The 15,541-nt window shown below is 37.7% G+C and overlaps 1 protein-coding gene across 2 annotated transcripts in view; it reads left to right on the top strand.

Moving 5' to 3' along the window:
* The window catches only part of LGR4 (leucine rich repeat containing G protein-coupled receptor 4), a 97,200-nt gene that overhangs the window by 77,981 nt on the left and 3,678 nt on the right, over positions 1-15,541 (top strand). For both annotated transcript variants that reach the window (XM_029207725.1, XM_029207726.1), the window contains 13 exons: positions 1,325-1,540; positions 2,385-2,456; positions 4,345-4,413; positions 5,331-5,402; positions 5,585-5,656; positions 5,991-6,059; positions 8,040-8,111; positions 9,120-9,185; positions 9,899-9,970; positions 11,653-11,724; positions 11,979-12,104; positions 12,936-13,051; positions 13,307-13,390. In XM_029207725.1, the coding sequence (XP_029063558.1) occupies positions 1,325-1,540; positions 2,385-2,456; positions 4,345-4,413; positions 5,331-5,402; positions 5,585-5,656; positions 5,991-6,059; positions 8,040-8,111; positions 9,120-9,185; positions 9,899-9,970; positions 11,653-11,724; positions 11,979-12,104; positions 12,936-13,051; positions 13,307-13,390 (1,178 nt within the window). The remainder of the gene's footprint in view (positions 1-1,324; positions 1,541-2,384; positions 2,457-4,344; positions 4,414-5,330; positions 5,403-5,584; positions 5,657-5,990; positions 6,060-8,039; positions 8,112-9,119; positions 9,186-9,898; positions 9,971-11,652; positions 11,725-11,978; positions 12,105-12,935; positions 13,052-13,306; positions 13,391-15,541) is intronic.

The raw sequence follows: 15,541 nt of genomic DNA, 5'->3' as shown, positions 1-15,541 counted from the left end.
TTTTGACCTTGCACCTGTTTTCTAGTGTTCCCTAATTTTCACCAAGAGATCCAAGCCTGTGAGATATGGATTTAAATAGTGAAGTTATATCAACAAGGTATTTGCGAAGAAAGTTGTGATTTGCCTGGTGCATACGGTTCCTCATCATGTTAATACTAGTCATTTTTGCGAAAAGCAGTTATTCCAACAATTGCGCCTGGTTGTGTCAACACTAACATTTAGGACTTGGTTTCTCAGATTTTCAGATGGGGATTTAATTTTTAAGTATGGGTAATCCTATTAGTAAGGTGTCCTTAATTCCAAAATTTTGGGGAAAATCGAAGAAACTCTAAAGCCACGATAATGTTGATCGGAGGAGCTGTTTAATTTTTTCCTAGGGACAGTTTGCCCTTTTCTTAATATCTGTTAATTTTGACAAACTAATTTTTCAGATGTACTTAGGCTTAAGAGAAGAGGAGAGGGTTGCTTTGCCAGTACGTGACACACACACACACACACACACACACACACACACACACACACACACACACACACACACACATATATATTTTTTGTGTGTGTGTGTGTGTGGTACGCGGGCCTCTCACTGTTGTGGCCTCTCCCGTTGTGGAGCACAGGCTCTGGACGCACAGGCCCAGCGGCCACGGCTCACAGGCCTAGCTTCTCTGTGGCATGTGGGATCTTCCTGGACCGGGGCACGAACCCGTGTCCCCTGCATCGGCAGGCGGACTCTCAACCACTGTGCCACCAGGGAAGCCCGACACTTATATTTTAAGTTGCCTGGTGGTAATAAGGATTGTTGAGAATCTATTGAAATGGTTTGTTACTGTAGAAAAATATTGTAAATATGTTCTTACTCTTTCCCCTTTGGTACCAAGTCAGAATAGCAATTAAATTTAATATCAAATATTAGTTATAAAACTGTAAGTAAAATAGATTATTTGGTCAGCTTAGTTTTTTTCTTGTTGTTTTTCTATATTTTTGATAAGTACATTCTGAAACATAAAATTCGCGCTTGAGCTCTGAGGGTTTCTTTCTTTCTTTAATATATCATTCTGCCATACAGTTGTGCTTAGCCAAGGATTCAGATTTGTATGCATCCCTTTGTTATGAAGGAAGGGAGACACCTGAGTTCCATATGCTGGTCTTGGAAACATTGTTAGATTTTAGGAAAACTTCTAGTGAAATTAAAGAAATAAGGGATGCTGTGGCTTTGGTCATTTTTAGAACTCCATTTTTTTTTTTGAACCCTGAGAGTTGTGTGACTTGCCTTGACTCATTCCACTAGAATCCATTATTGAAGGTGGTTGTTTTTTTCTGTCAGGCGTCTAGATGCCAACCATATCACCGCAGTGCCTGAGGACAGTTTTGAGGGGCTCACTCAGTTACGGCATCTGTGGCTGGATGACAACAGTTTGACAGAGGTGCCAGTGCATCCCCTCAGCAATCTGCCGACCCTGCAGGCGCTGACCTTGGCTCTCAACAAAATCTCCAGCATCCCGGATTTTGCATTTACTAACCTGTCCAGCCTGGTGGTTCTGTAAGTATCCACCCCTTTTAATACTATATATTTGTGTTAATTTGGGGGCAAAAGCAGAGTTCTTGTGACAAATTGTTATGAAAGTACCTCACGGAGTATGTTCTTGGAGAGCTGGTGTTTGGGGGATCTGCCTTTTTTACAAAATTACATGTGCTGACTTTTAAAAATACAAAACAAGATAATTTTATAAAAATTAACGTTTGATGATAACAGTTGAATGTCTCAAAAATAAATGGCCATTTGTAGTCAGGAGAAGAAAGTGGGTCATTCAGCAAACACTGGTACGGCTTTTACTTGTATCCCAGCAATGCATTCAGTGTTGAAAGAGGCGGAAATCCTTTTGGAGATGCCCATAGAAAATGAGTTTCAGTGATATTTCATGTTTTTACTGTCTATTCAAAGAGTATGTGATTTTCTGTTGTTTTAAAAACTTGGACATAATAAAGTGGCATTTCTTGTAAAATCTGTTACCAATTCTCACTGATGTAAGCTGACATTTCCCCTGCCTCCCCATAGGAGAACTCATCAAAGTTTTGCTTCATATAATTAAAAGCTCATCAAAACTTTTGTTTGGATATGGGTAAATACTTAAGAATCTTCCATGTGTGCACCCATCTTCCACTAGAGATATGTTCCTTTTCCACTGGCCTCCTATGTTCAGTGAATCCGAGTCTGTGCAGTGTTTATCAAGAGATATCTACCCAATGCTATTTGTTTTCCATTAGTCAAGTGTTGCAATGTTTAGCTGCACCATTCCTTTAAGCTCTACCAATTTAGACATGTAAAACATTATAATAGTTGCTTCTGGGTGAGGCAAAAGTCATTTTGGTGCTTTTTTCCATAGGCATCTTCATAACAATAAAATTAAAAGCCTGGGTCAACACTGTTTCGAGGGACTCGATAACCTGGAGACCTTGTAAGTTTATTCGTATTTTGGATGATCACACTTGGGAAGTTGACAGTGCAATTTTGCATTTCATTGCAGAAAAAGGAAAAAAAGTAATGTTCTTAAGTTCAGCTCATTATTAATTTGCTTTAATACATGACTAAAGTCTTGCCTTCAGATAACACAGTCATGAAAACTAATCTAGGTTTCCGGTTAAAAATGGCGCACCAGATTGATATTTCTTACAAAAGGACGTGGTAAAACCAGCTCAGTCTGCCAAGCTGTACACCTTTTCAAAAACTTTGGTTTTGTTAGTATGATAGGCAGTTTTGGAACTTTGAACCTTATAAAATTAATACTGGAAAAGTTGTTTTCTTTCTTTGTTTTCTCCCTCATCTCAGTTGCCTTGCTAATTGTTAACAGTGGGTTTGAATACCATCTCTGCTTTTATATGCTAAATGTGATGAAGGTTTCCATTTTGCTTAGGATACTTTTGTTGTTGTTTCTGTTGTTAAAGTGTTAGAGAATTCTGGCTGTTTCAAAACTGTCCATTGTACCATGATATGAGCAAAAGACATAGTGCAGCTGTGTGTAATCAAGAGTAGGATCTTTATTTTTGTTGTTTTGGTTTGTACTAGTTGCCTTTATTCAGAGATTTATAATATTAGCCATCGTGGTACAGTAAATGATTCAGAGAATGTCCCAGTTAGATGGGTGAGTAACATTTGATTGGAATGCTTAGGGTTTGTAATATTTTGTTTAATTGAATTTTTGGGTTAAATGTCAGTCAATGAGCAGACTTAAAATCTTTTAGTACTCTATTAATTCACCTTCCTGTTTAAACCACTAAAAGATAGTAAGCATCAGTGGATATTTGAAAGTTGAAGCTCTTGAAGAAGATACTGCCAAACCCAGTTCTTCTATTCTAAGTATGTAAATACCAGTGGAACAAAAGACTGGGCGGGTCTTCTGATCCTAAACCTTGTATTATTCCAATATATTATTCTAATTATATTAAAATTAAACCTTTTCTTCCCAGTTAAATTTTTATTTACCTTTTTTTTCTATGTAGAAAAGGAAAACAACATTGGTCTCTAAGGTGCTGACCTTTTGATTTTATTTACTCTCATTCTGAAATCAATCGCTGATCATATGCTAACATTCTCTTTAGGTTAAAAGAAATTAAAGTTTAAATACACTCAGAGGGACTTCCCTGACTGTCCAGTGGTTAAGACTCCGCGCTTCCAGTGCAAGGGATGAGGGTTCGATACCTGGTTGGGGAACTAAGATCCCACGTGCCTTGTGGCATGGCCAAAAAAGTAAATAAATAAAATAAAATACACTCAGAATTAAAACTTTTAGAAGTACAGATCACTACGGCTTTTCTCTCTCCTAATTAATGGAACTTTTTCAACAATTTGTAACCCACTTGAGGACCGTGGTTGTATGAAACCGTCCTGGTCCTTCTCCTTATTCATACTTAGGTCATCCTGCTGATGTTAGGGCTGAGGTCAGCCACCCTCATACCAGAAGTTCAGGAAGCCACTCTAAACCTAAAATAGAAACCTCAGTCTCAGGCTATTGTCATTTACAGATGATAGTCAATAAATTCTATTTTATGGAGAACTGCCATTCGGGTGATTGGTTTATTTAATGCACCAGTAATATGTGATTCTGAGAGTTCTTTGCACTTTTAAAGTTGTTGGCTTAAAACATCATAGAAGAATTAAGATTCTTTTTTCTATTCAGTAATCTAAGAAAAGGTGTAAATTTAATTAAATGGACTGGTGATTGGTTGTCAAAGAAAGATTACCATCCAGAGGATGTGATTTAAAAAAAAAAAAAAATTTGTACCAAAATGCCTTATAAATTGTGACCATCCTTCAATGTTCTTATGTATTTTTCGAATTTTTTCTAGAGACTTGAACTATAATAATTTGGGGGAATTTCCTCAGGCAATTAAAGCCCTTCCCAGCCTAAAAGAGCTGTGAGTATTGCTTTGCTCTATCTGTGCCTTAATATCTCTAGAAATCACCATTTAATGTTCCAACAATGAGATTTTAGAACATCTTTGTTCCATTACATGTATCATAGTACACACACACACACACACACACACACACACACACACACACAATCATACAGATTGGATTATATTGGCTAGCACGGACAATTCTGAGCATAGATTACTGTATAGGGCTGGATTCCGGTGAAGCAAGCCATAACGTATGGTCTCTGCTTTATAGGAGCTGTGGTCTTAGTCCCACTGGGGAGGCTGACCATATAAGACAGACAGAGAGCAGTTTCTAGGTGGAAATAAGTGCTGAGTGAATAGGATAAATAAATCATTCCAGAAAAAGACCTCATTGAGGCTTGGGGTCATTGGAAAAAAACATCACCAAAGAGAAGGAATTTGACTGGACTTGAAAGAATGGAAATATTTAGATAAATGAAAGAGATGAGGGAGCATTTTAGATGTTGGATTTGTCAAGGTCAGAGATAAGAATGCACATGGCATAACAGAGGTCGTGTGTCATGAGTTGAGATCTAATATTCTGAGATGCATTGCTTAAAAACTAAATGCAGGTGACAATGAGAGAGATTTTGGGGTTAGAATACCTGTGATTCTTGCAGTCTAAAGTTCTCTGAGGATGAAGCAAGCTAAATGTATATATAAGGGACCTGGCAGTGGTAGTAGGTTAAGTAGTGGGTTTAAAAAGAATTAGGTATGGTCTTGAAAAAGATGAGATGGAATTAAAAATTCAGTTTCCCCACATTTTTGAAATTTTCATGTAGTTGTTGTCAGTTATATTTTACATTCTACTGAAGAGCAGTAGATATTCAGTTTTAACTTATTTCACAAGGGGATAAACATTTCAAAATAGTTTTCTTCTATCTTTGCAGGTTATTTCACAGTAATTCTATTTCTGTTATTCCTGATGGAGCATTTGATGGTAATCCACTCTTAAGAACTATGTAAGTAGTTTTGAAATGTTCTTTTAATATGTAATCATGTAAAGCAATGTCTGTACAATGCCAAACATCTGGATAAAGAATGGAAATTCAGGCTGTTAGATATATGAGCTTTGTGAACATAGATTTAGTGTTGGAGTGCTTGTGAACATATGAAAACTTCGCTTTTTTGGCTATTTTTACAGACATTTGTATGATAATCCTCTATCTTTTGTGGGGAACTCAGCATTTCACAATTTATCTGATCTGCATTCCTTGTAAGTATTATAGAAATTTAAAAACAAACCTGAATATTTACACAGTTGCTTTAATGGAAAACTAGAATTTATCATTGTAGCTCCAGACAGCAGAATCTTTTATTTTCTTTTTCTTGGGTGGAAATCCAAAAGACAATTTTGAAAATTTATGATGATTCTTATTTATGTGAACACTTGGTCAAAATTATCACACTTTCAGGTCCAGCCAAGAGATGAAACTAATCTTTTTAGGCATAGTGGTACTGTAATTGTAAGCTGTTTAAAAAATAAAATGAAAATATTATCTATGAAAATTTTTATTTTAAATTACTTTTTATCTCCCAATTTCTTAAAGAGTCATTCGTGGTGCAAGCATGGTACAGCGGTTTCCCAATCTGACTGGAACTGTCCATCTGGAGAGTCTGTAAGTGTGGCCTTTTGAAGAAGGGCTGTGTAAAGATAACACCACGCTGGCCTGCTAGTAGGTTGCCAGTGCTTTTTGGTGATGATGATGAGTTAATGTTGATTTCTACAGTCTTGGTTTGTGAATATCATGCATAGAGATGGATACATTGGGTTTGGAGTCAGTCAACTCAGGTAGAGTATATAGCCTAGTATGTGAGAGGTAAGTTCTGAAAAGGTCACTGAAACTATAAGGCAGTAAGTAAGTACCAAATTAGAAGCAGTGCTTTAGGAGTTCAGAAGTGGAGCAATCGATGTAGACGATCAGAAAAGCTTTATGGAAGAGGTGAAATGTTTCAAAATTGGATACTGTCAGGTCTCCCAGACCTGGTCTTTTATTTAGAAAGGCAGGATTTAGTAAAACCGGGAATACTGAAAATATACTCAGGTATGGCATACAGATGATCAAATATAGCTAAAATTGCATGTTTATAATCAAATGGGGAATGATATGGAGAAATCTGGAAAATTGTTGGGCTTGTAATTTTAAAGTGACAGACCTTGAGTACTGAACGTTTGGTTATGGTAAAGCTTCTCAGTGGGCGGCCTGTGAATGGGCTGCAGGTGCATCTAAGATCTTGATGACCTCAGCCCTCCAGAAGCCACGTGGGGCCTGACCGTGGTTAGGATCTCTGCCACAAGGAGCCTTACCACAGTGTGCCGCAGAAGTTACAACATTCGTGTGTGCCAAGATGTAAGAAAAGTTGGGAAGCATTGAGCTAAGGAGTTTAAAGTCTACTCTTACGGCAGTTTGGAGGTGTTGAAAATGTTGGAGGAGGAGGCGTGAGGAGGGTAAGAAGAGAGACTAGAGGTAGAACGGTGAGGGGGCCATGGGAATACTCCACTTGGCTAAATGAACACATTTAACCATGAGAGTTCTGTGTCTTCAATCCATCGCTGGAGTTCCTCCATGTGGCCTGAGATTCCTCTACCCCTCTCTGCATCATTTCACCCTTGATCTGCATAGTAGCAGAAAAAATGGAGAGGGTCAGATGCTGAGACCTACAGAAGACGAAAGAACAGGAACTGGTGACTGACTGCAGATGGGGAGGTAGAAAGGGAGGGGATTGCTGGGCTGCACCCCTTAGGTCTATAAGACCTGCACTTGTCCAGCTTCATGACCGAAGAAAGAGCCCAGAGTCAGCAACAGAGACAGCAGTGGTTTAATGGATGGGGGAGCTTACATGTCTGAGGCAAGGTCCTGGAGCAACACCCTGCTGGCACACGGAAGGCAGGACATGGCGGCCGTCTTCGCTCCCGGGGTGGGGGGAAGGGGAGATTGCCAGTTATAGGAATTAACATCAGGTTGGCTCATTAGTTACCAGGGAAACCAGCAGAGGGGCATGCCTCTCACCACCCTTTGATAAGAACTATCACTAGCTGGGGTCTGGGGCAAGTATGCAGGAAGGTCAGTCATGTGAATAGGGTGTAGGTAAAGCAGGCCCTGGTCAGGCAGGGGCTATACAGAGAGCAAGAGAACAGCCATCTTGAGTGGCCTGATCATACAGGGATTAAAAGAAAATTTCAGAACATTGAGTCAGGTTGATTGAAAGAAAAGATAGAAACATGGTTTGGGGGGCAGGACGCTATCCTGGTTTCAAATGTTTTGGGTGTGAGGGGGTGACAGAACTTGCAGGTGGCTGTGGTCAGGCTGTGACTACAGATTCATTTTTTTCTGTTGGTCCACGTGAGAACTCAAGCTTATCATCTGGACAATATTAACTTCTCGTGTCACAAGCTCTTCTGCATTACTATGAAAATAATATGGGTATTGAGGGTTCATTCTTCTTCCCACGTGCCTTACTTTAGGGAGTAGTTAGGCAGTGGGATACATAGACTCTAGTCCATATGCAAGTATGTGAACATGTATTTTTCTATATGAGAATAGAATTTTGTTTACCATCTCAACTTGAATCATTTCTTAGACCATGTTTTTCCATAGGACCTTGACCGGTACAAAGATAAGCAGCATATCCAGTAATTTGTGCCAAGAACAAAAGATGCTTAGGACTTTGTAAGTTGGATTCTTCTTCCCTTCTCCTGCCTTTCTTTGTTTTATGTACTTCACACATGTTGAGTTTTATTTTTAATGAACTCTTTTCATTAGGTGACGTTAAGGTATAATTATTTCTTATTGGTTCCCTTCATGGAAATGAGCAGGAATTTTAGTATCCCGCTTCCTTGATTTCTTTTTTTATCCTGACTCCTCATCCTTATTCTAGTTGCCCCAGGGGAGTTAGCTGTCTGTATGCTGCTCTTTCATCCATAACCCAAGTAAGAGCCCCAGTCTTTCTTGGATCAGGAACCAATTAAGCATGGAGCTTTCCAAAATCTCTAAGCTGCCCTGGAAATTAAGAGTAAATAAAGGATGTAAAGTTGTCACAAGAACAAACAATTAAGTTACTAAGTTGTTAACAAGTATTCAGTGGCAAGAGATAGTAACAAAATAAATGACTGATCAAGCAAGTAATTAAATGGTGTCATGGAGTATCAAACACAATGGTAACACTGAGGAAACACTGCATGGGATTAACAGAGTTAACTAGTCCCAATTTTTTATTTACTATAAATATTTTTTAAAATGTGAGTACATATAACACTCCTCTTACAGCTTTTAAATTCAATAACAACATAGAAATTATTTATGGTGTAAACAATATTATAAAAATATGAATTAAAAAACTCGTAACTCTACCATTTGGACATAATTTTTATATATTTTCTGCACTGTATTTTTCATGTTTATTGTATATTCTTAATGTTTTAAAATATATTTTATATTGTCTATACTCAACGTTATGTACTTGAAGTTTGCCAGTCTTAAGCCTGTTCTATCACTGAGGTAGGTGCTCTAGAAAGCTTATGTGTCTTGGGTTAAAAAAAAAAAAAAAGTTGCTTTTCTTGTTCAGCCGTATCTCTTTATTACAGATCTTAGCACTGCTTTCAGTGCTTCTCAGTACAGCTCTCATAATGTAGCATTCTGATAAGATAAAATTAATTTGTTAATTTCCATTATTTTAAGGGACTTATCTTACAACAATATAAAAGACCTTCCCAGCTTTAATGGTTGCCATGCTCTGGAAGAAATGTAAGTTGGTCTTTGACTTACTCTTTTTTCTATGGTCTATTGTTAATTCATTGAGCCTTTCCTATTGTAAATAAATGTAAAGCCTTTCATATTAAGATCTTAGAAATTCACATAATCAGGTGTTCCTATGAATAAATGTCCAATGGTACCAGGTGTGTTCATGTGACCAGCATTTATCGGGCACCTGTCTATCAGGCATTCTATGAGATGGTATGGGAGGAGGGTGTTGTATATGAAAAACCAACCAAACAAAAAACTGGTCCAGATGTGGATGTCTACAGTGTAGCTATACAGGACAGCTCTGGTGGGAGTTGACTGAGAGGTCAGGAAAGGGAGGAACTTATACTCCCATGTTTTATCTCCTCCTTCCTCTGACCTTCCTTCTGTGGTACTTGGTATGGTTGCGTCTTGGGTCCTTTCTCACTATGTTGTCTTCCTGCTGTCACTCCTGTGTGGAGTTGGTGAGGAATTTAGATAGTGTACCTTAACTCTCAGTGTAATTTTGGGTGAAATACCAATTAGTCTAACCCTTTCATCTTCTAGACGAGGAAACAACAGTTCCTTTTACTTTCAACAAGATCAATTAATGTTACCCATGAATGAATGTTTAAACTTAGAAAAAGTTTAATTAAGAAATGTTATTTTTCAAAATAGAAAATATTTTCTTGCTTTTTTTCTCTTTCTTTTATCTTTAATTCTTATTCTTTTTTTAGTTCTTTGCAACGTAATCAGATCCACCAAATAAAGGAAGATACTTTTCAAGGCCTGACATCCCTAAGGATTCTGTAAGTTCCTCTGTGATTATTAGAGACAAATAAAAGTTTTGTTAAACTGTAAATTAATGTATCATTATAATTCCCATGTTAGTAGATATACTTAAATATAGGATTTATTATGCATAAATATTGTTTTTCAAACTTTACCACATGGTACTTCATAAATAATTTCCTTTCAGCATTTTTTCACCTTAGCTAATTTATGAGATTGCTAATTTATGAGATTGCCCATTTGTGAGTGAAAAAGTATGACGTGTATAGCTTGAGAAACGCACCTTGTGTGTTTTCAAGTCATAATAATGAAGTTTGTCAGTTTGTTAGGGGCTGAGTGGGCAAACTATAGCCTGTGGGTCAGATCCAGCGTGCCTCCTGTTTCTGTAAATTAAGTTTTATTAGAACACAGCCCTGACTTTTTGTTTAAGAATTGCCTAAACCTGCTTTCACCATACTATGGCATAGTCAAATAGTTGCAGTAGAGACCGTGTGACCCTCAGAGGTGAAGGATATTTACTATCTGGCCCTCTACAGAAAAAGTTTGCTGACCCCTGCACTGGGGTACCTATCATGGCAAACACAGCTAATATGCAGTAGAAGCACTCATTTAAAAAGTGATTTGTATTTGAGTGCCTGTTTGTGCCTGGTACTCTATTAAGCGCTTGGGAATACAGAGATGACTAAGACAAACCATGTCACGGCCTTCATGCAATGCAGAAGACGCAATACACTAAATAGGGAACAATTTTTTTTTATACAGAAAAGAATTTGAAGCATTGACAGTGAAGTGAAATTACATATATTAAAATCATGTTTTCCAGTAGATCCCCATTAAGATATTAAACATGCGTCTACTAGAGAAATACTTTATTGGTAGTTGGGTTGCTGGACCTTTCCTTGTTGCTAACAGGCTTCCTGTGGGTCTGGGCAGTAGTGGGGAAGGGGACTGGCTCCCAGCTGCCATCACTTCTAGAGCGCTGATAAGTGACAACAATGAAAAGCTAGCTGGCCTTTTCATGATTTGGAACCAAGTCTGTCGAATTTTCCTGTTATCCAGGAGCTGTGTCATGGAATGAATTTAACCTATCTTTAAATTTCCATTAAGGCTCCGTGTAAGTGTGGTTGCAGATTATTTCTCTGTTTTATTAATTCTGTAATATCAGAATTCCTCAGGGTGTGTTCCTGAATATAGTATATGGCTCTGGTGTTGATATGGTTTTTATTTCCTGCTTGGGGAAAGAATGATATCTGAAGCCCTTCTGGAATGCTCTTGTTTGCATATTGATTATTTGTCTTCCCTCACGGCCTTATCACTAACCTTTGAGAAGGCAAATAACCTGAAGCCTGTTTTTATTTTCAGCTTTGTCAGGAGCTGTGCTTTTCCTCACCTAGTTAATAGTACCAGAAGTTATATCATATCATTTATATTTTTGAACTAGTATCAGAATGATAAGGTGGAGAAAATTCACAACTGTTTGAAACAGATGCCAGTTAGAATTACTGCTCCCTGGAACACATTCCAAGAAATATTTGGCTGTGAAGGGAAGGACTTTAACGTAAACATTAAAAATGTTGTTGAACAAGATTAAAGATCTTTGTTATCTTATCAGGGATATTGTGACTACAGCAGATTCTAAAGTGTAGTCTGCATTTGGAATTTATTTCAAAAGAGTAACACTTTATTTTTATAATTGCAGAGATCTGAGTAGAAACCTGATCCATGAAATTCACGACAGAGCTTTTGCCAAGCTTGGGTCAATAACTAACCTGTAAGTTTCATGCAGCAATATCATGAAAGTAGTGAAGAGTCTGCAGAAACTTGTGTTTTAGCATCGTCCTACCCAAATTATTTTCTCTTTTTAGTGTTCCCTTATATAAATGCTAGCCTGCTATGGTGTAGTGGCAGCTTCTGAAATGGTTTTCGCACACCTAAACTTCCTCTTAGAGCTCTGATACTTGTGATGTTAATGCATGTACAGATTTGTGTCTTAGGAGTTAATTTGAAGTCTTATTCACATTTTAGAGATATAAGTTTCAATGAATTAACTTCATTTCCAACGGAAGGCCTAAATGGACTAAATCAGCTGAAACTTGTGGGCAACTTCAAGCTGAAAGAAGCCTTAGCAGCAAAAGACTTTGTTAATCTCAGGTGTGTTTTTGCTTATTTTTCTTTTCTGTGGAAGTTTTGGTAAACCTCCAGATTATAGAGTGTCCTGGGTTTTTTTTTTTTTTTTTTTTTTTTTTTTGCTGTGGTTCCCAGATTTTCTGGGAGGCTGTCATTTAAGAGTATTTTCAACCTCAGTCCTCACAAACTTGGAAAAAAATAGAACATGAGCATTAGTCCATAGTTGTTGAGGACATGAATTGCAGACCATGTTGCTGTCAAAGAGATAATCTAGCCCTTCATCAGAGTGGTTTTGTATATAGTGGGATTTGTCATTTGCAACAAGATGGCAGAAAGCACATGTGAACCTACAGAAAGTTGATACAATGTGATAATACTTTACAGAGACATTAGAGTTAGAGAGGGGACCTTACTAGATATAGTAGAGAGAGGGTTTGGGAATATTATTATGGGAGAAGAGAATAAATATTTTCATTATACTTATATGAACAAAGTGAATTCATTTAATGGTGTAAAGTCACAGATGACCTGGGACATTAATTTTAAATGAAACTACCAGTTTCATATGATAAATTGGGTGTGGTTAATTCATTTATAAAAGGAGTCTGATAAGATTTTACTTTAAATTGCAGTATTGCTATTAAATTTTAAAGATGTCTTGATTCAAATTGTTTTTAAAAGCATACCTTATATAAATGGAGAAACTCATGGTGTCATCTGATACCAGAGCTTTTTAACAGATGAGGAAACTAAGTCCAGAGCAGATAATGACCAGCTTAAAGTACTTACTTTTTACAGAACAAAAGCATGTCTGTGAAGTTGGTATTTCAGTATAGATTTTGCCATTTTTTTCAGGTCTTTATCTGTACCATATGCTTATCAGTGTTGTGCATTTTGGGGTTGTGACTCTTATGCACATTCAAGCACAGAAGATAACAGCCTCCAAGATCACAGTGTGGCAAAGGATAAAGGCAAGTGCATGAACTTTTGAAAATAGAACACAGCATTAATCAAAGTCTCTGTTATTGTAATCAGTTTGCAAAGGATCAATGTGAAATCTGTGGAGAAAAATGGCTTTTGTGTACTGTGTTCCTGACATCTTTAATATGTTATTAAGCCTGGTGCAAGCTGAACTTACATCATGTACAAGAGAGAAGACTGCAGGAAAAGATGGGTCTTTTGAACTGCCTGAACCTTGAATTAAACAGTTTGTGTTATATATTCAGGTCCCACTGACCTAGCAGTTGTCACCAGCAGTGCTGAAAAGGAGGAGCACAGTCAAATCATTATCCACTGTACACCCTCGACAGGTAAGCCTAACACATTTGACTGCAGTTTCTCACTTTAAACAAACGCTAGGCAAATATACCTAAAACTTCCAGGGATATATGTGATTTCTGTAACAGGAGTGCGACTAGATGGTTTCATAAGGCCTGACTCAACGTGTGGTCTGTATACAAGGAGCTTAGCCATCTCTTGCAGAATCTCAGGCCCAGACCCAGTGACTCAGAATCTTTGTGTTAACAAGCTCCCCAGACGAGAGTTATGCACGTTGAGGATGGAGAGGCTCTTCATGCAACTTTAACCCTAGGTCCAGTTCTTACTGGTCTGTAAGGATTTTTAGTGTTATCCTTTTTTTTTTCTTTTTAATGAAACCTTGCCATTACTTTTAAAAAATTTGTTTGTTTATTTTGCCTGCGTTGGGTCTTCGTTGCCGTGCGCGGGCGTTGTCTAGTTGCAACAAGCGGGTTGCCATTACGTTTCTTTCTGTTTTATTTCATTGAACTTCAGTAGACTTGGGAAAGTTATTAAATTGACACCACGTATTTGGTCATGACTGTATTCTGCCTAATCTATCAGAGAAGATGGATTTAGAATTTTACTGTTAAAGAAAAATTTAAATAATGGCTAAATTGTGTGCTATGAAGTAGATTCCTCTTTAATATGATCACACAGGATGATCTGGACATTAATTTTATAACTCAGAATCGTAAATATTATGGATTCTTTAATGATTACTACTGAATTGTGAGCTTCCTCAGAGGCTGTGTATGTGTTCTTTTAATACTTATCACAGTGCCTGGTGTAGAGAATAATCTTAAAGTGATCAGCTGAGTGAATGGGATTAACAAGAATCATTTATGTCTATGCAGTTATTTAGTTTCTGTATTGACTGGTAGAAATTAAGGGGTCACTTGCCCTGCTGGGGTTCTTGTGTTGGAGAATGTACATAAGGAAGGGAACGTCTTTATTAAAGGGGAGTGTAAACTTGAATATGCAGAGATTCCATTTCTTCCACACTGATTTTAAACCTTGGGGGTCAACCAGAAGGAAAGTTGGTCTGAGCTCATCTCCCCAGGTGGCAATAGGAGTGAAGTGCGGGTCTGCTTCCTCCACTCCACTCACTTGTAGTAACACAGAGACAGCCATGTGCTGACACAGAAGCAGGAAGTGGAGGAGAGCAGGAACCTTCTTTTAAAACTCGAGGAAGCAGCAGGTTTCCAAAGACAGACTGGGTGGAGCCAGCTTCCCAGGCTTTTGAGGGAAAGTAATTCCACCCACTAATCAGACACTTTCCAAAGGGTGTCCTGTTCTCCCAGGTCGGATTAGCTACTCCTAGTTCCTTGCAGAAGGAAGAGTTCAGATCCAGAGATAAAGGTGAAAGTTTCCTCTTAACACTTCCCTGACGGGGGAATAAAAAAATTAATTAGAAAAAAAAAATTTTTTTTTAAGTTTCTTGAGTGAGATCCATATAAATGGTGCAGAGCTGGTTTGTTAGGTCTGTGAATATCTCAATGATTAAGTTGCTTTATGGGATGTATCAAACTTCAGGACAATCCAGAAACATAAATTAGAACGTGTCTTTTGGGCAGTTGCAGTACATAGTTTTCTTATGCTCTGTAGACAAAATTCTGTTTTTCTTCACTAACTTTTATTTTTTAAATATTATTTTTTTTAACATCTGTATTGGAGTATAATTGCTTTACAATGTTGTGTTAGTTTCTGCTGTGTAACAAAGTGAATTAGCTATACATAAACATATATCCCCATATCTCCTCCCTCTTGCCTCTCCCTCCCACCCTCCCTATCCCACCCCTCTAGGTGGACACAAAGCACCGAGCTGATCTCCCTGTTTTCTCTAACTTTTAAATAAAACAGTTGTCATTTGGGACATAACTAGCATGCCAGTCAGTTGCTAGAACATACAGCTCAGCTACTAAATTAGTTCTTGCAATCCTAGTTTGTTATGTAGGGTTTTATTGGACATAGTTTTACATTACTAGTTAACATTGGTGTTAACTAGTGTAACATTGATTTGGCTCTCATACTGTCTGAATGACCTCTGTCAGGTCAACCAAACACTTTGAAATCTCAGTTTCTCTGGATGAAAAATGGGGATAATTATACCTATCTTAACCTGCTTCATCAGATTGCTTTTGAAAGCTATAAGAAATGTGTAA

Source organism: Monodon monoceros, unplaced genomic scaffold, assembly GCF_005190385.1.
Source record: "Monodon monoceros isolate NGI ecotype Baffin Bay Population unplaced genomic scaffold, NGI_Narwhal_1 Super_Scaffold_7, whole genome shotgun sequence".
In the NCBI taxonomy this organism is placed as follows: Eukaryota; Metazoa; Chordata; class Mammalia; order Artiodactyla; family Monodontidae; genus Monodon; species Monodon monoceros.
This window is presented reverse-complemented; position numbering and strand designations above follow the sequence as displayed.